At 38.9% G+C, this 22,390-nt stretch overlaps 1 protein-coding gene across 2 annotated transcripts; it reads right to left on the reverse strand.

Annotated features, from left to right (window-relative positions):
* Positions 1-13,777: 13,777 nt before the first annotated feature.
* On the reverse strand, positions 13,778-15,383 carry LOC143847514 (F-box/kelch-repeat protein At3g23880-like). 2 transcript variants are annotated; one of them, XM_077356489.1, is made up of 2 exons: positions 15,214-15,383; positions 13,778-15,122 (listed from the first exon to the last, which is right to left on the reverse strand). In XM_077356489.1, exon 2 carries the CDS (start codon positions 15,113-15,115, stop codon positions 13,964-13,966), a length of 1,152 nt encoding a protein of 383 aa, XP_077212604.1. In that variant the 5' UTR covers positions 15,116-15,122; positions 15,214-15,383; the 3' UTR covers positions 13,778-13,963. The 2 variants fall into 2 exon arrangements, with proteins under 2 accessions (XP_077212604.1, XP_077212533.1); XM_077356418.1 differs by having other exon boundaries at positions 13,778-15,126; positions 15,214-15,380.
* Positions 15,384-22,390: the final 7,007 nt, after the last annotated feature.

The following is a 22,390-nucleotide window of genomic DNA, read 5'->3' on the forward strand; positions in this document are numbered from 1 at the left end:
CCCTATTTTGCTAGCTTAAAAGGACCTTTCCTCTATCCTTAGTGGAAAATATTAGCTGCACAGTTGCATTTTAATGCATGCTTTATATGGTTCTTGTTCCGCTTGCCTTCTCAACTGTTTTGTGGGAAATGATATTAGGCACTCATGTTCTGATAAATGTATTTACACCACAAATCATGTATTTTATTTTGAACCATGTCACAGAGTTTATTTCTTAAATGAATTTTATGAAGCATGTTCCCTGTTCTGTTTCTTTTCGTGATTTTGGAGTATGTGCAATGGGACACTGTGGGGTAGGCTAGGGTCCATCCCTTTAGTTTCATTTAGATATTGCGGTCTCTCAAGTTTTCAATGGTATGGTGCGGACATATGAGTCGGCTAATTATTTTCCTTGGGGATATCCTTCTTGCCGTAGCCTGTGAATTTAGTGCGAGTATTCGATAGCATTATGATTGGATGTAATCTATTGCATCAATTTTCTTAAGGTTTCATTCATTCTCGGAAGCTTCCCTTCGGCTCAGGCGATGACGGAATGTTTCTTGAGCCAACCCCTTGCCCTTCCTCTCATTTTCCTCATCTCAGGATTTTCGCAGGGTTTGAGGGGTTTCCTCCCTTTTCGGGACTATTCTTTGCACGTTCCTCAGGATCCTTTTTGAGTTCCGGGATTCTATCGATCCTGGGAACACATCGTCGGGTTTAGGCAACGACGGACGGCAACCTCCTGAGCCAAAACCCCCTTTCAATCAAAAGGGATAAAAATACATAAAAATCAAATAACAAAAAAATCCAAAAAATATCAAAAAGCACTCAAAGCGTTTTTCGAAAAGCTGATTCGAACTACGTTGGCTTGATCCCTTTTCACAGGGTACGTAGGCAGCTTGGGATCGTCATCCCAAGTTCAGTCAAACTTTTCAATAAAATCATTTAAATCCTTGAAAAAAATCATTTCAGCATCCAAAAATATCTTTCAAGCTTTCTCAAAAATACAAAAACCAAAATGGGCAAGGATGGTGATTGCCAGGTCACTCGGAGCCTTCTTTTTATTTCATTTCCGATTTTGATCATGGTTTGCTGGTTTTATCGGCTTTCCGACGTTTTATCGGGTTTTGGGACGGGCGATGATGTAGCGTGGCCCCTTTACAGGGATTGTCCTCGCTGAGCCCAACGATAGGTCATGACGATCGCGAGACTTGTCCGATCTTCAGCAGATTAGGATCGCTGGGCTTGATTCCTTTTGAATCGCCCTCTGAGCCTATCGTGTGTTCTATTTTCTTTTCCCTGGCATTCTCGGTCCTCATGTACCGTTGATTTTCCGATTCATTTCTTTCCCTGTATCTTTTAGTTCATTGTGTGTTTATCTTCGACTCCTTATGTGTTACTTTAGCTTGCTTACTTTTCTAGCACGAGATTGGTTATTATTTTCTTAGCATTATCTCTTACATAGGCTCGCATGCTAGTGTGTTTATTCTATTGCTTTGGTAGTTTACTGCTGCGCTTATCTGTCCTCTCACCTGTTTAGTTGTAGCATTTATTCACCTTATCTTGATTATCTGCTTAGCTGTAGTTGTGCGTGCGGATGTTATTGCTTTCCTAGATGTGATGGGTTAGGATTAGATGCGGTGAGTTAGGATTTGGATGTTTATTTTCTTTTGCCCATCCCCGGGTCATGCATGCTTAGATATATGTTTCTTCGGGGATACTCGTTCCCTTTTCACATGATTTTAGTCCAAAATTCTTCAAAATTAATTAAAAATGACATAAGAGATCAGGTGCTTGCACTTGGGCGAATTGGGGGCGCTTAATACCTTCCCCATTCGTCATCAGGCACGGACTTTTGTATCTCTGGTTATCCGTTGCAACAGAGTATTTCATGGGATCCAGGGCCTACTTCCCTGGATGGCGACTCTTCTTTGTTATAGGTACATCTCGGTTCCGGGCTAGTCCTTGAATCGAGAGGTATCTCATTTGTATCGCCACCCATGCTGTGAGTGGCACCATTTCGAGAGTTCCTTGGTGGAGCTCTCCTTCACATGGTGGAGGTCTCAGAGGATTGAGAGGGGGATCTCACGTCCCTCGTTCACCGTCCTCTCGGGATCGAGGTCCACAGATCCCAACATGGCAATCGACAATTCTTGAAGCTTCTCTCCCAAATGATCGATCTCCGATTACAAAGTATGTCTGCCAACGAGTAAGAGCAAAGAGATTGCCAAAAGGAAGAAATGCCTATCTTGAGCTGCTACAAGTAGATGGCAAGAATTGCATGTGAGTGTGCATGAGCATGCTCCAGAAATGCCAGAAAATCTGAAGCATTAGCCACCTTTCTCACACATGACTCATTCCAGAGGCAGTGACTGACAATAAACAAATAAAAAGTTCACCTACATTAATTACCTAAACAAATTTAAGCGGGCGATCGAGGCCAAGGTTTTTTTGTTAATATATTTGCCGATGTGTAGGCAAAAGAACTAAAAAACAGAACACACTTTTCTCCTGCAAATTCATACATCCATTCACAAACATTCTCCACGCACATTGAGATCATTCATTCTCACACATTTCTCTATGAACAGTGATGCAACCTCAATAGAGCAGGAGACACTCCATCCACCTTGAACATACAACCATTGTACAGCAAGATAGGCTCCGTTAGTCACGTCTATCAACAAGACATCCTCTTCAATACCAAGTAGTGAAGCATTCCCACAACTAAATCTTGCCAGTTTCAACAACATTCGTCACAGTCCATCAAATAGAGTGTGCTTCCTGCTGAGAAGCAAAGCATTTGGCACAAACTTTTTTTTTTAATGAAACTTCTTCTTTTTTGGCATTTGGCACTAACTTGCCAACAGGCTTTGACTCATTAAGAAACAGAAGTTACAGAACATTGCCAATACCCAATATGCTACAATATGCCCACCATAAAGGGGCATAGACGTTGCAACTATAGTGTCAAGGTACTTCATGAGGTTGCAACTATAGTGTCAAGGTACTTCAAAACTCGCAACAGTTCCCAAAAAAAAAACAATATGGACATTTCATGTAAGTTTGGGCATCCCATTGGAGTGCCACCAATTTCTCTGTAGGATTCTAAGCATTGTCGATACCCTAGATGCAACAATAAGCCCACCATAAGCCCAACAATAAGCCCACCAACAGTTTACAATCTGATAAACCCAATATATATTCCTAAAACACACATTACAGTCACCAACACCTGCATCGACGCTTTGTCCAGCCCAGCCCCTCTTTGGAAAGCTTGTCTGCATCGTCGTTTGCAGAGCGGAGTCTGTGAGAAATTTTGGGGCAGATCGTCCTACAGCAGTCCCTGATTTCTTCAATTATGCTAGATAGTTTCCACGGACCTGGAGCTAATGTGCTAGCCCAAGCTATGACATTAGACAAGTCTGCCTCTATAATCAACGGGTGAGAAAGGTGATCTGTATACCACTTTAGACCCCACAAAAGGGCTCTAGCTTCTGCTTCATTAGAGAGACAGATCCCTATAGAACCGGAAAAGGACATGAGCGCTATAGTAGTCGTGAATCAAACCTCCAATACCTATGGGACCGGGTTTTCAGGTGGGGCCACGGTGGGGTGTGTGTGTGTGTGGGGGGGGGGGGGGGGGGGGAGGGGGAGATCCCAACATGGCAGTGGACGATCTTGAAGCTTCTCTCCCAAATGTTGGATCTCCGATTACAACGTATGTCTGCCAACGGGTCAGAGCAAAGACAATGCCAAAAAGGAAGAAATGCCTATCTTGAGCTGCTACAAGTAGATGGCTAGAATTGCATGTGAGTGTGCATGAGCATGCTCCAGAAATGCCAGAAAATCTTAAGCATTAACCACCTTTCTCATACATGATGCATTCCAGAGGGAGTGACAAACAATAAACAAATAAAAAGTTCACCTACATTAATGACCTAAACAAATTTAAGCGGGCGATTGAGGCCAAGGTTTTTCTGTTAATATATTTGCCGATGTGTAGGTAAAAGAACTAAAAAACAGAAGAGACACTTTTCTCCTGCAAATTCATACATCCATTCACAAACATTCTCCACCCACATTGAGATCATTCATTCTCACACATTTCTCTATAAACAGTGATGCAACCTCATTAGAGCAGGAGACACTCCATCCACCTTGAACATACAACCATTGTACAGCAAGATAGGCTCCATTAGTCACATCTATCAACAAGACATCCTCTTCAATACCAAGTAGTGAAGCATTCCCACAACTAAATCTGGCCAGCTTCAACAACATTCGTCACAGTCCATCAAATAGAGTGTGCCTCCTCCTGAGAAGCAAAGCATTTGGCACTAACTTTTTTTTTAATGGAAACTTCTTTTCTTTTTTTTGGGCATTTGGCATTTGGCACTAACTTGCCAATAGGCTTTGACTCATTAAGAAACAGAAGTTACAGAACATTGCCAATAGCCAAGATGCTACAATATGCCCACCATAAAGGGGCATAGAGGTTGCAACTATAGCGTCAAGGTAAAACTCCCAACAGTTCCCAAAAAAAAAACATATATAATGGACATTTCATGTAGTTTGGGCATCCCATTGGAGTGCCACCAATTTCTCTGTAGGATTCTAAGCATTGCCGATACCCTAGATGCAACAATAAGCCCACCATAAAGGGCCATAGAGGTCGCAACTCGCAAGCCTACCATTGGCCAAGCAGAAAGAATGGTAGGCTAGAGTCAGCAAGGCAGCTGCACCAGCTTGCAACAATCAAATCAGCTAACTCCATTGTTCAAATTCAAACCATGTTTAGCCCATTGTTCGCTTGTAAATCAATCAACATTATAATCCTATGAATGAATCTAAGATTACATCATCTCAATTCCCAAGACGGATGTGTATAGATCTAGCAGCACCACCTTTCCACCCTCACAAGGCAATGGGCATAAATTCTCAAAGTCTATATCCCTCTCTACGAGTATTGTCTCCAATCCAATCGAATACATCTTCGAAAATTGCCGGTGTTCATCCATGATCCATACGTCTATATCTCTGCCTCCGATTATAGTAGTGCAAGTAAGCCTACCTTCCCATTCTCCAATGGCAATCTCATGAAATTCATGCACCTGTGGTTCAAATGTGATCAGACTGGCATGGTTTCCATCCGGGTCGAACTCCACAATGTATTTGGAAAATTGAAGTTTCCAATACAAAATGCCACCTATGTAAATTGAAGGAGAAGGACGATCAAAAGAATAATAATAATGATTTTCCGATAAGATGATGTCCGCTCCAGATACCTCCCACTTGTTTGTGTTGGAAGAGAATACTAGGAATTTTATTTCGCATTTGCAGTCATTCCCCAATCTCACCCCATGTAGTGTGTAACGAGAGGATTTTGTTTTGTTGAGTTGAGTTGAGTCATCCCCCACAAAGTGGTTGTAAGGGTAAACTAGTTTATAATAAGGATGGGGTTTCGAGGGGTCAAAAGCCAATTTGGGATCGTAGATATTTTTTTCTATATAATCAGTGGGGTAAGGGATTTCATCAGCTTCTCCAGTTACAGGATTATATATGTAGAAATCCGAAAAGAAGAGCAATCCGTTGCAAGATGCATTGATCGAATTTGATATCAAGATTGAGGTAGTCAGATTGAGATCCATATTTTCATAGTAAACAAGGTTTGGATGGATTGGTGTTTTGGAAGTTTGGCAAACGGGTTTGAATCTGTTCATTGGGAGGAGAGGAAGGAATTGTCCTTGTGATTTCCTTCTTCTTCCTCCCAACATCATAAGATTATATTGGGGTCTGATGGAAGGTGAGATAGAGTGGTGAGAGAGTCTTATTTTCTGTGTATTTGAGTAGCAGAGGCTAGGTTGAAGAGAAAAATAAAGAGAATACGCCATACCCACTATTCCTCGTATTGGCACAGTTGTCTCTTTAAATAGGGTTTCGTTAGGGGTAGGGTTTTACTTAGGCTCCAAGATTCAAATCATCTATGAGATAATGAGAAATCCCCAAAATCTCTTAAATTGCACTTGTGGGATTTTGTTTAATGGAGTCTAGGGCCTCTTGGCTCTTGAATGAAAAACTGCTGTAATTTCGGTATTTAGAAAATCATGTTTATGTTTAATGGTGGACAGTTAAATGCTTAGATTTTGATTTTCAGGTATTTTTCCTTAAATTTTATCATTTATTATTTTTTATCGCTCCCCGGCGAATCTCCGGCGAAAAATCGAATCCCACTCCCAACCATCAAAGGAACCTTCGAATCCCGCTTTCGAATCCCGAATCGAATCCCGCCCTGACAACCTTGAGTAATTGAAAGTACCGGCCAGGGGCGGAACTACATGTAGCATAAGGGGGGCAGCTGTGTACCTGTTGAGTAGGGCCAAACTCCTTAATAGGCCCAACTCAATTGGGCCACCCTTTTATCAACAGCTGCACTGTGTAAAATCACGTCCATAGGATCACCCCCTACAATTGTCCCTTATAGAAACCACTTCCATGGACCATAGGATGATCCTAATCCTCCAATTGATAGAGGATCTATAGACGTTTCTATATCGGAAGGTTAGGATCATCCTTTGCAGATTATTTATGCAGTGTAACCTAATTATGTTAGTGGCCCAACAAATGAATGGTTTTGAAAATATTGAATTTCATGGACACAGCATATAAAATCTTGAAAAATATTAGGATTTTCAAAGCAAAAAAACTTCTCAACACAACACGAGGTGTAATGGGCATCAAAATATGAGGTGTGAATTGCTGGCTCCACCTTATGCAGGGTTTAGGGGACATGGTGGGCCCTGCCTATTAAAACATCGTGCGTAAAATGGTGGGCCCGAATGTGCCATAACAGCCATTCTCTGCCTCCTGAGCAGATTTCTGGCTCCGTCCCTGCCCATCCATAGGACATTAGTGCATCCAAGCCATTTAGACTGTTGGCCCTAGAGACGAAAGGAAAAAAAATAGCCATCTTTATTGAAGATCACAACTACAAAACCAATGGTTTGCAAATTCGCAATTAACATTTGAGCTGATTGATCGAATCGATTGGTTATGAATACTCGATCAGAAGGACTTCGTATGTGCTATGATTCGAGCTTCTCGAGCTTCTCCCAGTAGCATTTTCCTTGGAAATGTTATTCTCACCCCTCCAGTATCAAAAACCTCTCCTAACATGTGAATATCAAAACTAGAAAAACACAAAGGCAAACCTGTAAAGACGATTAAGGGTGCAACTTGGGTCGGGTTCAACCCAAATTGCAGGCGAGCATGGTTCACCTAAAGCAATATTTGGTTGTATTCTGGTTGAGAAAAAGCGAATCCGAACTGATTCAGGTTAGGTTAAAGGTTGAGGTCTCAGGCAACCCCGACCCAGAGAACACCCGACCTCTTACGTTTGTTTAATTTCATAATTACAGGGGTAGTTGAGTTTTTTGTTTCATATTTGAAAATTGTTCCAAATTGTCTTAAAACTACCCAAATCTTAGAAATTGTTGGGGACAAGACTCTTTATCTTCCATCTATGCAACAAAAATACAATTTTATAAATAAATTTTCAATTGTGTGATGATATTTCATATTTTAAGTGTCGATGAGTTTCTCAATCCGTCGTTTAGTTTTTTGTTTTATATTTATTAGGAAATCAAGAAGGCTGTCACAAGATATTGGGAAAGAATTGAATACCCAAGATCACACTGTATATTCCATGTATATTGCCTTTCCTCTTCTACTTCAATTTAGGGACCTAAATTGTATAGTTTCCATTCCTTTTTCCTTCAATCATATCCTAATTGTAGGATACTTTTTTTGTATATAAATACATCATCATAGTGAATGAGAGAAACTGAGAATGTTCAAATCAATTCTCTAGTCTGAGATTTATCATTGTATCAGAGCATCAGGTCAAAGTTCAGCCATTTTTTTCTTCATATGAAGAGGGCCTCCCATTCTGACGGTCATGTTTCTTTTTACCTGTTAAAATCATTCTACTAGTCACTCAAGTATTCCTTTCAGATTCAACCTTTTCTATAACCCACTGGCTTCTTGGTTGTAAAGGAAATCAACAACTAGTCTCTGTAGCCAGATCTCAATATTCAGTGTCTGTTTCACCAATACTACTTACACTCTACCATTCTATTATTTGATCCTTCACCTTCCTTCATTACCTTCAGTTGAAATACCTCACTAGTTTTTGGGTTCTTTTTTTTGGGCTCTCATCTGTTGTCAAAATGTGTTGCTTGAATACCAGAAACAAGATAAGATGATACAGTTTTTGATGGGTTTGAACGAGTCACATTCAAGTGTGCGTGGACAGATTCTACTCCTTGATCCAGTTCCATCCATCAACCGAGTTTTTTCACTTGTGATACAAGAAGAGCGACAACGAGAGGTCTACAAACATGGTTTTCTAAATGAGCAAACTTCCTCGTGATGGTAGGCAGCTAATCAAAAAATCAGAATGATTATGAATGTCAGACAGTAGTAGGTCATGCAATTGGAACTGGTAGTTGTTGCCACATCTTATGAGTGCAGCTATTTCATCTTCACCAGGGGATTGGTTATCCAGTCTTTGTTTAGAATTTACATGCATGTCATGCCGTGTTGTTGAGAAGTTGTCTGATGGAGCAATATGTTGTAAAATACCTTAGTCACATGTGCGACATTTTTTACTAGTAAACAGAATTTCAAGCTAGCAAACCTACCCATAAAAAAATAAACAATAAACGATTACCAATAATGGTTACAAAAGTGGAGCGATTGAACATCACCTGTAAATATGAAGACATTGAAGGTTATGTGAAAGTCTAATAATGCCACCCAACAAAATCAAATCGGTCACATACTCCATATGAAAATTTGCAGACATTCAATATGACATCTGGTTCTGACCAACCATCATTTTTTCTCATCAATGAATTTAGAACCAAATCAAGCGACATTTCTACAAAGTAAATATCCAAACTTCTTAATCATGCAATTGAGAGAAATGGTTTTAATCTGATAATTAGACATAAGAATCAAAAGAAACGTGTTTATAAGTCGATGACTCAGGTTATAATCACAATTAACAATCATACAGGTTCAATTCAAATGCTGGTCATAAAAGAAATTTTAGAAATTATTCACGATCAAACAGGTTCAATTCAAATGCTGGTCATTAAAGAAATTTTAGAAATTATTCACTCAGAGGACAGACTCAAAAACGATGTGAACATAAATTTGAGCAATTAGAATGTGAAAAAATATTATAGATTCTGAAGCAGAAAAGAAGATGCCATCAGACAGTACGCATAATTGTATTCCAATTCCACAAATGAAAGTCATAGGATAAGATCAGTTGCATCATCCTCTGCCTAAACCAAATGAGTTGATTTTCATTCACATAATGAAAAATTACGAAATAATATGTTTCTAAACCAAATGCACAAAAAAGACTACGGGTATATTAGAGTGTTCACAGTAAAGTCAAACCCCGACCAAACACAGATACAAGACACAAATCTAAACAAAAGGAGCGATCAAAGCCATGCTCTTCTTTCACAGTCACCATAGTTTTTTCACACACCATCGCATCAAAGTCCAATTCACTAAGGCTATTGATCTGGATGGTGTTTGTCATAATACAAACATGAAGAACAAGAATATTAAAGAAAAAGAAAAGGCTAAGGCTCGTTAGGCATCTTAGGTATTGGCACTACACTTTTCTTGTATACTATGAACTCACTAGGGTAAACAGAAAGGACATCTTCGTTACTGAACAAATTAGGGATTTGAAATTCTTGCAACTCTCTTTTCTTCAGATCATAAGAGAAGACGGCAATCCCATCCTAAACAGCACCACCTTTCCACCCTCACAGGGCAATGGCCACAAAAACTGAATGTCTATACCCCTCTCTCTTGAGTATCGTCTCCAATCCAATCGAATACATCTTTGAAAATTGCCGGTGTTGATTCATGATCCATACCTCTATATCTCTGTCATCTATTATAGTAGGGCAAGTAAGCCTACCATCCCATTCTCCAATCGCAACATTATAATCTTCATTCACAAGTGCTTCAAATGGGATGAGACTGGCATGATTTCCATCAGGGTCGAACTCCAAAATGTCATTGGAAGATTCAAGTATCCAATACAAATGGCCCCCTATGTAAAATGATTGAGAACCAAAAAAAAATCTCTCCGACACCGAGGGCAAGTTGATGTTGGTTCTACATATCTCTCACTTGTTTGTCTCGGAAGAGAATACCATGAAATGCATTTTATGGGCATCGATTTCATCGATGTAATTCTCGATAGGGAAAACTAGTTTATAACAAGGATTGGCTTTGGACGGGTCAAAAGCCAATCCTGCAGATTCAACCATTACATTTTGGAGATTATAGAAATTTTCTCTGATATCAGGGCAGTCAGGTATGAGATCTGCTTCTCCAGTTACAGGATTATATATGTACTTTTTCCCACTTGTCATATCCCAAAAGACGAGCAATCCGTTGCATGATGCAATCACTTGATTTCTTTTGTTACGGAGGAATTGGGGAGAAAGGTGACGTTCGCAAATGGGATTTTCCTTAACAGAGAAGAATGTCAAATTGAAATTTCTACAGTTGGAATAAACAAGGTTTGGTGCAGTTGGCAAGATAAGGGAGATTTGTGTTTTCCACCTTGGGCATACGGATTTGAATCTGTAGAGGAACTTGACAGGGAGGCGAGGAAGGATATAAAGATCAACTATGTCTCGAGGGAGGAATTCTCCTTTTGACGATGAAAGGATCTTAAGATCAATTATGCCTTGAGGGAGGAATTCTCCTGATTTCTCCGCCATGTTTCTTCTTCCTTCCAACATAAGATTATATTAACTTGAGAAATGAATAATCAAAGACAATAGAGATACAGAGATACCTTCAGCTATGGGAAAGAGAAAAATGGTTGAATGCTAAAGGATTAAAATTGTAAGGGCATATAAAAATAACTCACACAGGTCTTTAAATAGGGTTTCGTTTTCCTTAGGGTCAGGGTTTCCGCTTTAAAGGTATGGGCTTAGGGTTAGGGTTTCCTGAAAATCTACGACATGATGAAAGACCCCCAAAATCTCTCAAATTTACCGTTTCTATGATTTCCCTTTTCTGCCCGATTAGGGTTTTGCTAAAAACTGCACTTCATTTTATATGGTGTAATCCCTTGTACTTATTTTCAAAAAGTAACATGACAGACATATCTCAGAGTTGTACAATAAAAACAAATACAAGATTCACTTATAAAACGTTGTATTGAGATCATTGACATGGATAAAGGTCTTAGTACTCTGGGAGGCAGAGCAATTTCATCTGCAAGAAGTTTGCGGTCAACAGTTTTTCCACAGCGACGAAGAGCTTGGCTACCTACAGGGGTTGCTTGCAATTACTGGATGTTTCACATTGGGCCCTACCAAAGATGACCTAATTGCTTCAAAGTTCCAACTTCCATTACCTCCCTGATGTGAGAATATCTGGTGAGAGAACTCGTTTGGTTTCAACTAACAAAAATGGACTCAGTGCAGATTATACCAATTATGTAGATGCAAAGGGGGATGCTGACATCTTTTTCCCAACAGGCTTCTGGCTGTTAGAACGGATTGACCACCACTGTTCTGGATGGGTGAATCAGAAGATGGAATCTAAATCATCGAAGCAAGTCCAGACAAGACGAACAAACCAAGGCTTTCATGGAAGAGTTCGGCTTGCTCTCTAAGACAAGGACTGAGGACGGGTACAATCCGCTTCTCGAACACCAAATTTTACATCACTGCACCTACACATAACACTACATAGATGACCCCTTGCCATGACCTAGTTATGATTTGAGAGCACTTGGTGTTTCTTGGACAGATATGGTTGTTTGGAAAGATAAAAGAAGATTTTGAGAGGTTGCTGCTCACTAGAAGTTGTTGCTGGTGACCTTCACCAACTGTTGAAACAAAAGTGAGCAGGTTCTGGGATTATGAGAGAAGGATCATAGCTTGAGTAAGAAAAGGTATATTAGAAAAAGGAAATACTGCCTGATTCGGGAAGGATTTTAGGGCTACTGTTACACTAAAAAATGAAAACATTGGTGATATTTATTGGTTCATAATATAAGGGGGCATTGACGATAACAAAATGTTCTTCTACATGGACTGTAAAACAATATTTTCAAAGTCTGTTAGGCAAGCTAACCTTGTTATATTTATCATATTCATAGTGTAGGCAGGGATTAGAATGAGGATGGATGGATGCTGAGGAAATAGAGAAAATATACTCAATCCCCAAAAGATCAATTGTGCCTGGTTTTCTAAATGAGCAAACCTCTTGATGATGGTAGCCAGCTAATCATAAAATCAGAATGATTATGAATGTCGACAGTTGTAGGCCATGAAATGGGAACTGGTAGTTGTGGCCACATCTTATGAGTGCAGCTATTTCACCTTCACCAGGGGATTGGTTATCCAGTCTTAGTTTAGAATTGACATGCATGTCATACTGTGTTATTGAGAACCAGTCTTAGTTTAGAATTGACATGCATGTCATACTGTGTTATTGAGAAGATTTCTGATGAAGCTATATGTTGCAAAATACCTTAGTCACATGCGCAACATTTTTTACTAGTAAACATAATTTCAAGCTAGCAAATCTATCCATAAAAAAAAATAAAAAAATGACCAATAATGGTTATGAAAGTGGAGTGATTGAACATCACCAGTAAATATGAAGACATTGAATGTTATGTGAAAGTCTAATAATACTACCCAACAAAATCAAATCGATCAGATACTCCATATAGAAACTTGCAGACATTCAATATGACATCAGGTTCTGACCAACCATCATTTTTTCTCATCAATGAGTCAAGATTTAAGAACCACATCAAGCGCCATTTCTACGAAGTAAATATACAAACTTCTTAGTCATGCAATTGAGAGAAATAGTTTTAATCAGATAATTACACATAAGAATCAAAAGAAACATGTTTATAAGTCGATGACTCAGGTTTTAATCACGATTAACAATCATACAGGTTCAATTCAAATGCTGGTAAAAAAAATTTAGAAATTATTTACAATCAAACACGTTCAATTCAAATGCTGGTCATAAAAGAAATTTTAGAAATTATTCACTCAGGCTCTGTTCACCTGTTTTCTCGGGAAAGGAAAAGAAAAGGTTTCCCGAGAATCTGACGTGGCAGTAGGAAAAGAAATCCAGGGAAACTGTGTAGGAAAAGGTTTCCCGCGCCTGTTCACGTACGCAGGAACTATGCAGGAAAAGGTTTCCCGAGAAACTGCTTGCCCACCCTTTTTCACTAGTTTTCCCGGGGAAGCAAATCCGACCAAAATAGTGGGATTTGGTTTCCCACACTTGTGAGAAAAGAGACATTTCCACATCATTTTTGGCAATTTCCATGTCATTATTTGACATTTCCCACCTAGGCTTGTTACTTTCTCAGGAAAGCAAGTGAACACCAGAATTATGTCTTGTCAAGGTCTTGTCAAGGAAAAAAGAGGCTGTTTTCTAGGGATTTGCTTTCCCGGGAACGCAAGTGAACAGAGCCTGAGGATAGGCTCGAAAACGATGTGAACATATATTTGATCAATTAGAATGTAAAAAAATATTAAATATTCTTAAGCAGAAAATAAGATGCCACCAGGCAATATGCATAATTGTATTCCAATTCCACAAATGAAAGTCATAGGATAAGATCAGTTGCATCATCCTCTGCCTAACCAAATTAGTTGATTTTCATTCACATAATGAAAAATTATGAAATACTATGTTTCTAAACCAAATGCATAAAAAAGACTATGGGTATATTAGAGTGTTCACAGTAAAGTCAAACCCCAACCAAACATGGGTACAAAACACAATTCTCAATAAAAGGAGCGTTCAAATCCCTCTTCTTCAGTCGCTATTGTTCTGGATGGTGTTTGTCACAATACAAACATGAAGAACAAGAATATTAAAGAAAAAGAAAAGGCTAAGGCTCGTTAGGCATCTTAGGTATTGGCACTAGACTTTTCTTGTATACTATGAACTCATATGGGTAAAGAAAAAGGACATCATCGTTAGGGATTTGAAATTCTTGCAACTCTCTTTTCTTCGGATCATAAGAGAAGACCGTCAATCTCATCCTAAACAGCACCACCTTTCCACCCTCACAGGGCAATGGCCATAAAAACTGAATGTCTATACCCCTCTCTCCGAGTATTGTCTCCAATCCAATCGAATACATCTTCGAAAATCGTTGTTGTTCATTCATGATCCATACCTCTATATCTCTGCCTCTGATTATAGTAGTGCAAGTAAGCCTACCTTCCCATTCTCCAATCGTAACATTATAATTTGCATTCACCTGTGCTCCAAATGGGATGAGACAGGCATGATTTCCATCAGGGTCGAACTCCAAAATGTCATTGGAAGATTGAAGTATCCAATACAAATGGCCGCCTATGTAAAATGATAGAGAACCAAAAGAAAATCTGTCCGACACCGAGGGCAAGTTGATGTTGGCTCTAGATATCTCCCACCTGTTTGTCTCGGAAGAGAATACCATGAAATGCATTTTATGGGCATCGATTTCATCGACGTAATTCTCAATAGGGAAAACTAGTTTATAACAAGGATTGGGTTTGGACGGGTCAAAAGCCAATCCCACAGATTCAACCATTACATTTTGGAGATTATAGAAATTTTCTGTGATATCAGGGCAGTCAGGTATGAGATCTGCTTCTCCAGTTACAGGATTATATATATAGAAACTCCCACTTGTCTTATCCCAAAAGACGAGCAATCCGTTGCATGATGCAATAACTTGATTTCTTTTGTTACGGAGGAATTGGGGAGAAAGGTGAGGTTCGCAAATGGGATTTTCCTTAACAGTGAGGAATGACAGATTGGAATTTCTACAGTTGGAATAAACAAGGTTTGGTGGAGTTGGCAAGATAAGGGAGATTTGTGTTTTCCACCTTGGGCATACGGATTTGAATCTGCAGAGAGACTTGAGAGGGAGGCGAGGAAGGATATAAAGATCAACTATGTCTCGAGGGAGGAATTCTCCTTTTGATGATGGAAGGATCTTAAGATCAACGATGCCTCGAGGGAGGAATTCCCCTTCTGATTTCTCCTCCATGTTTCTTCTTCCTTGCGACATAAGATTATATTAAGTAGAGAAAAATAGAAAGAAACTTTAGAAATGAATAATCATAGAGAATAGAGATAGAGAGATACCTTTTAGGCTTTAGCTATGGGAAAGAGAAAAATGGTTGAATGCTAGAGGATTATGGCAAGGAAGAAAGTTGAGAAAGTAGAACCGTGAGGCCATATAAAAATAACTCAGGTCATTAACTAGGGTTTCGTTTTCCTTATGCTCGGTTTGGTTGCAATTTTGTGAGGAGAAAACAGGCAAAACTTATTCTCTTGAATTGCTGAAAGATGTTTGGTTGCCTTTTTCACCAAAATAGGGGTTTTAACCACGGGCTTGGTCGGCCGCTGTCGGCTGACGTGTCTCCCCTAAAATTGCCTCAACAAATTCAATCAAATCGAAGAAATTTTGAAAAGAAATTCTCGGGGAATCAAATTTGTGGCTTTATTTCAACATCATCTGAATTTCCAGAGATCTCCCAAGGCAACCAAACAACATTTCATAGATTCACCACTGATTCCTCTGTTAACTGATTTGCTTTTGATCTCCCCTTTGACTTCTTTTTCTCTAATCTCCCCGTTAGGATTAGGGCTTCAGATTCAAATCCTGAAAATCTCTAACATGCTGAAAGACCCCCAAAATCTCTCAAATTTACTGTTTCTATGATTTCCTATTTCTACCCGATTAGGGTTTTGCAAGTTTTTATATGGTACAAGTCGTTATAGTCCCGTATTTTTCAAAAACTACCGTATGGACCACACTATAGGATGATCCAAACCGTCCATGTGATGGGCCACTACGTAAATAGGTTGTGCCCAAAAAATCATTTCTATAGGATAATGCCAACCCCTTGATCTTCCAAGGAATTGCATGTTATGAAAACCTCTTAGATCAGAAAGCTAGGATCATCAGATGGAAATGATTTTTGGGGTGCAACCTATTTACTTCGGGGCCCATCACATGGACTGTTTGTATCATCCTATACTGTGTTCCGTACGGTAGGTTTTAAAAAATACGGTACTGTAAGGGCTTCCGCCATATAAAATCCCCTGTTTTGCTAACAACTGCACTTGATTTTATATGGTGTAATCACTTATAGTCCCTTATTTTTCAAAAAGTTCGGGTGGTGAAAAACTCATTGATTCCCGATGCCGAGCTACCATTGGTATATGTAACGACCCGATTCCCGTGACCGGATCGCTACAAGCAAACACCAGTCAAAATACTCACAATATTTTTTTTCTTAAAACCAACCATCTATGAAACTTAAACAACTGCCATTCTTATTCCATAACTAAAATGTTCCTTACAATAACATCGACATTTCAATAACATGTTCTACTAAATAAAATCCAAACTAGAAATTTCTTAAATAAAACCGAGACGTCGACGAAGGTATCGTCATTTCAATTATTTCTCCCATCGCTCTATGCTCCTAAACGTCCTCGTGCGCAAACGCACCCTCGTGGGCATCCTCTAATCCTGGGGAGAAAACAACGTCAAGCAGAGTGATAGTAACCTGGCAGGTATGATAGTTCAATCTAAACAACAGATCAAGATCTATATTTATTTATCAATTCAAATAAACTGAACAAATACTTTTCCAACATGATAATTTATAGAGATTTTCTAAACCAGAATAAGAGAATTCATTTTAAAGAAATACAACTACTTGCAAATTTAAATATAAGAAGATCATTTTTAAAGTGAACAACTTACTGAGAACTGAACGAGAATAATTAACTAACAACCAGAATAATTACAAATCCATTACGTTCTCATTATAACGATTTAATTTTTTTTTACCCAGGGCACTCCAGCTCCCATTAGCTTGTTGCCCTTGCCAACACGGTCGATTCCGCGGGGACTTATTACGATAGATCATACCGCCTAGGGACTCTTGGTCTCCGTAGGATTCCGACATCAACCTGGAGTTGCGCGGTTCTCCCAAGTTGTATACCTTTGTTTACGGGGATAGCTCAATGGCTTCCCATCACCCATTCCCATTTCTTCTTTGGGTATTTCTTAAGTGTACATACGGCTTCCACGTTATTACATATGATTAAAAAGAAATACAATTTAAACTGACTATTTTTATCAGAATTCAGAATCCATTTCAACATATAATATAAAAGACAAAATTTCATTTATTTATAGAATAACTTAGAAACAATGTAAATCAAATACTTCACCATTCTTGTTGGATACATTGAAAGCCATACGAGCAAAGTTAGGTATCACCTGCCTTTTCCAACTGACGGTGTGAGGAAGTTTTTAAGAGACAAATCCAAAGTCTCTAGAAATAAATGAGAAAGCGCCCTGCATAAATTTCATATCAACAACGTTAACCATTTTCTTCCTACTACTATGTTTGTCTTTCAAAGTTAATTACGTCTTACTCGGGTGTTAGAATTTTATTTATTTATTTACATATCTACATATATATATATATATATACATATATATATATATATATATATATATATATATTTCTCAGTTTATTTATGCAATGAGTACTTAATTAATTTAAGGCATTGATGACCGGATATATATATTTCACCATATTTTATCCTTTGTTCCCATCTTTATTAGGTTGTAGGTTCTAACAACTTTTGGATTTACTTATGTTTCAGGTTTCTCTTTCTCAAAGAGGATGTGAAGGTGGCTACTGGTCTTATAAAAATCCCAAGGCAGGGGTCGGCCACTCGAGGGGAGGAGCGAATGGTGGTGTCCGGCTTTACATGTGCCTAGATATATTACTATTTCAACGGGCTTATGTTTGAATGGGAACGTTGTAAACATAAATTCTTGTATGTCAAAAGGGAAAGTTAGTGTACTCATAAAGCCTAGGGGTGTAAAAATATAAACACCCTTAATTTGAGTATGTCTCCCCATTTATGTAAATATTTATTTTTTTTTTATTTTTTTATTTTTATTTTATTTTCTAGAGACCAATGCTACAAAACCATCCGCAGATGAACAATTTCGTGTGACCGCAACAGATTCTATCTTATTCATTTATTTCACTCGAAGTGGCTGCATGTCCGTGAACCGTTCGGCCTTTAATTCCTTCTATGATGGTTCACAGTATAACCTAATAAATAATCCTCATCTCAAATTCCAGTTCTTTTCAAAGGGAGTTTGGCATGGAGAGTTTTGGAGTAAGATGGATCGGTTGGGGTTTTGATGAGCTGAAATAATTTTCCCCTTTCTTTTCTTTTTCCCTTCTCTCTTTTCTTTTCTTTTGGTTCAAGAGCATGGATGTGTGGATTGATGGTGGTATTCCATTGGGGTTTCATGGTTGCCAAGAACTTAAATGGGTTATTATAATTTGGGTTTACATCAATTAAAACAATAACAAGGAAGGAAAGAATCACAGTTGATGGTACCTACTTGTGAATTCGAACGTGAGTCTCAATCCCTCTCCTTCTTCTTCTTGGTTTGCTCCCAAACTCTCACGCCTCTTCTCTTTTTCTCTCTCGTCCAACTCTCTCTCTTTTTGGGTGGTCTAAAAATGGGTAGCAAAACCCATATGTTGGGTTTTTTTTTTTAAAAACCCACAATAGAATTTCTAAATCTTGTTTCCATTTTCCCATATTTTTTTTCTTTATTTGGTGTGGCTCTATTAGGAAGTGTTTAAGTTGAGATAAATATATTTGGAAGTAAATCCTTCAATTACATTCGATTATCTTATCAATCCTAGGTTTACTTAAATTAGGTTTCTTAGTGAGTAATTGATGCCTTAAGGCTACACTTAATGGCTAAAATTATGGATTTACAAGAATTTATCTAATAATATAATTAGACTACTAAATTTGATCTTGGGGATTTTAAATTTGAGTGTTCATATCACGGACATACTAATTTATTGAAATAAGGGTGTCTTTATTTATATATCCTACTGTTTTAGTAGGGTTTCAATACCAATACAATACTAGGTAAATTCGTGGTCGTTACAGTATAGTTTTCAATCCCAACCATGGTGCACATAAGCTTAGAAAAGCATGACAAAGGCGGTGGTTAGGCGAACGTCCCATTGTTTGTGGTGTTCCAATGAATCTAGTGGATCATCCTCATGGAGGAGGTGAGAGGCGCACGAAAGGAGGTAGACCTTTTGTAACATTTTCATTATTATATCCTTTAGCATTAGGGTTCCTCGAAAGAAGCGTGAGTGCTAGGCTTTTCGTGATATAAAAACTCTCCTGTCTGTTCCCCGTCCGGCTGAGCACCATGCGAATAACTCATTTGATCGGGAAAATACTACACCACCATTCCTTTTCAGATATTGATTTGATCGATTCGCACCAGAATTGCCATTCAAAACGTAGAGCTCCCCGTGCTTCCTCCCTCTAGTTATCGTTTGTCCCGACTTGAGATCCTTCACAACAAAATCCCAAGGAGTCAATTCAAACTTGCAACGAAAATCCCTGGTAAACTTACCCGCGCACCCTTCTTCATGATTCATTTTCGATGAAAGGAAGGAATGATGCGAGGATAACCCGAACGGTTCAGAGAGAATGGCACGGGTATGATGATCCTAACTGTCCATGTGATGGGCCACAATGGAAATAGGTAGTGCCCCAAAGATCATTTCCAAAGGATGATCCTAGCCCACCTATCTATAGAATAACTACATATTATGGAAACCGCTATAAGGGCATACACCATATTAAATCTCGTAATCACTTCCCTAAATTATGGGATTGATAAAGAATGTAAAATACGAAGGGAAATGATAAATGCGCTCCTTTTCATTAAGTCGGACGCCCAAGTGCACTTTATCTATGACTGCAAAGAGGCAGCTGTACCTCACACGGGAAGGATTGAAGGGACATGATTGCGTTTTACAATGCACCTGGGTGTCCCAATTAATGAAAGGGGGCGCATTTATCATTTTCTTACAATAAAGGCAAGTTCTTAAAATCCTTAAGTAACATCCAAATCTCATGCCAAATTTAATGTGCAAATAATGCCAAATCTGGAATATGTGCACGTTGCAAATCATGCCCTATATGGTAGCCATAATATTAAGGTGCTATAAAAGTAAGTTTACATCTTTGTTTTAGAATTTTACAAACTTGAAATTACCTTTTATAGCACCTTAAAGAGTGCTGCATTAGCAAATCCCTTAAACATTATTAACCCTGTTTGGACTTTGGACTTTGGACTGCAGGAATTTTTTTTGGAAGTGTGTAAAATAAAAATATTCCTAAAAGTTCTTAGTTTAATAAATAGGCTCCTTTCCTTCGACATAAAAATATATGTAAAATATCTTTTATGCTCATTTTTCCAACATAGAACAAATTTTACCTGCAATTTTACATCGAAAGCAATGGACCCATATAGGAAGAAAGTAAACATGAACTATTCCAGTTCAATTTTCACCTCGAGAGACCTTCTATGTTAATATTGCTTTAAATTAACCCTAAACATATATTTCCCTCTAATTCGTCTCAAGAAAAAATCTAAGAAAAAAATTTTCATAATTTTTTTTTTGTAATGTATTGAGAAAAATAATTTTGCCAAAAAATTTCATTCCGTGAGGATCGACAAACTAATGAAAATTTTAAAAGACCGTTCTCTCTATCAAAATACAAAAATGTCATAACATATAAATTTAAAATTTGTATTTGGAAATCTCCAGATAAAATTCATCTTGCACGAATTATCTAGAAAAGTTTGGAAAGGAAAACATTTCTAAAATTTCCTACTTTTTTTACCAAAAAAAAATATTAATTTGAACCAAACCTATTCAATTTTTATTTAGAGTGATCTTTTATGTTGATATCCGCCTAAATTATCTATAATTGTATCAATTTGCTATAGATCAAGGAAAGACATAATCTCCAAGAAAAAATTCTCCAAGAAATCAATTTCTTGCAGTCCAAACATATGGCAATGATACTATGAGAGGCCTTAAAATAAGAAGCCCTATCTAGGCTCACTCATATGCCATCAGTGCAGCCAAGCAATTTAGATGGTTGGCCCACAAAGAAATGAAGCAGTTAAGCTGCCTTGCGGCTCCAACCAAGACAGGTACTCGGCTGGACAAGGGGGCGAGTGCCACTAGGCACTCCACTTCGCGGAGCAAAGAGCAAGGCCACCGGCTCAGAGGGAAGCCCTCCGCCAAGAAGAACCCCTCAAATCCGAGAGCCCTCACCACTGAGCGACATCACGATGCGGGACATGCAGTCAGTACCAGCCGAGACCCTGGGGCCCTTGGCCAAATGGAAACTCTTAGTGGGGATAAAAACTTGTCACCATCAACAGTCAGATCATTGACACATTGCTGATCGGGGCCATGTTCTATCCCCATCATCGACCAACCCACTAACACACGCGACGTCCTGGGACCATATTCACCACCCATTGCTTGCTAGCTCACTGACACATGCCACCTTCATGGAATATGTCACATCACCCACCAACGTGAGGAAGGGTCACTACCAAAAGCCCCCAATCACTTTCATTCCTTGTACCTGTCATTCCTAGTGGCCATACCTTCCTAGTGCCAGTGCCCACACCATAGGTGAACACCGGCACCACGTCATCGTCACGTCGCACCATAGAACACGAAACCTACGCCTATAAAAGGGAACCCTCCACTCCATGTCAAAGGTATTAGACAAATTTCTCAACCACCATTCCACGCCCGGGTGTGCATACCTGACATCCCACTTGAACCACTGAGCAACACCACTACTCTTATCCTAAGTGCTAAGTGCTCATTCCATTGCCTCGTCTAACTTGAGTGTCGAAGGTTTCCCCTGGAGTTCCAACTTCGGATGCCCTTAAGCTTTTGTTTGAGTGCAGGTCACAGGCCTCTCCCCCTGAATCTATACAGAGACCAAGACCCGTTCGAACACTCGGCCGGATTTGAGATGCGATAATGTGAATCATGTTCTTTTCAAGTTGTAATTAGAACTCTTTCTATGCTCGGGTGTTGATATGGTCAAGGCTATCCCTCTTGATCTATGGCAAGTTTGGGACCCAAGCCTCAACCCAGTAGTTGTGAAGCAGATCTCAATTCAATACCACTTAGGTTACGACATGTTCAACCCTATTTTTTCCCAAAAGCATAGATATTGCATTTCTGTATGCTTCTGAAGGGTTGGTTTTTCTTTTCTTTCCAACTGATTGTTGGAATAATGGGTTGCATCCATGGTTTGAATTATCAGCTGGTGTCCTATGTATCCTGCTAATATGTGCTAGAATTGTCCATCAGCAATATGCTGCATTAAACCAAGTTATCAATGATAATAT

This window comes from Tasmannia lanceolata, unplaced genomic scaffold (assembly GCF_043159265.1).
Source record: "Tasmannia lanceolata isolate RefF3 unplaced genomic scaffold, GAP_Taslan_0.1 ptg000002l, whole genome shotgun sequence".
NCBI lineage: Eukaryota > Viridiplantae > Streptophyta > Magnoliopsida > Canellales > Winteraceae > Tasmannia > Tasmannia lanceolata.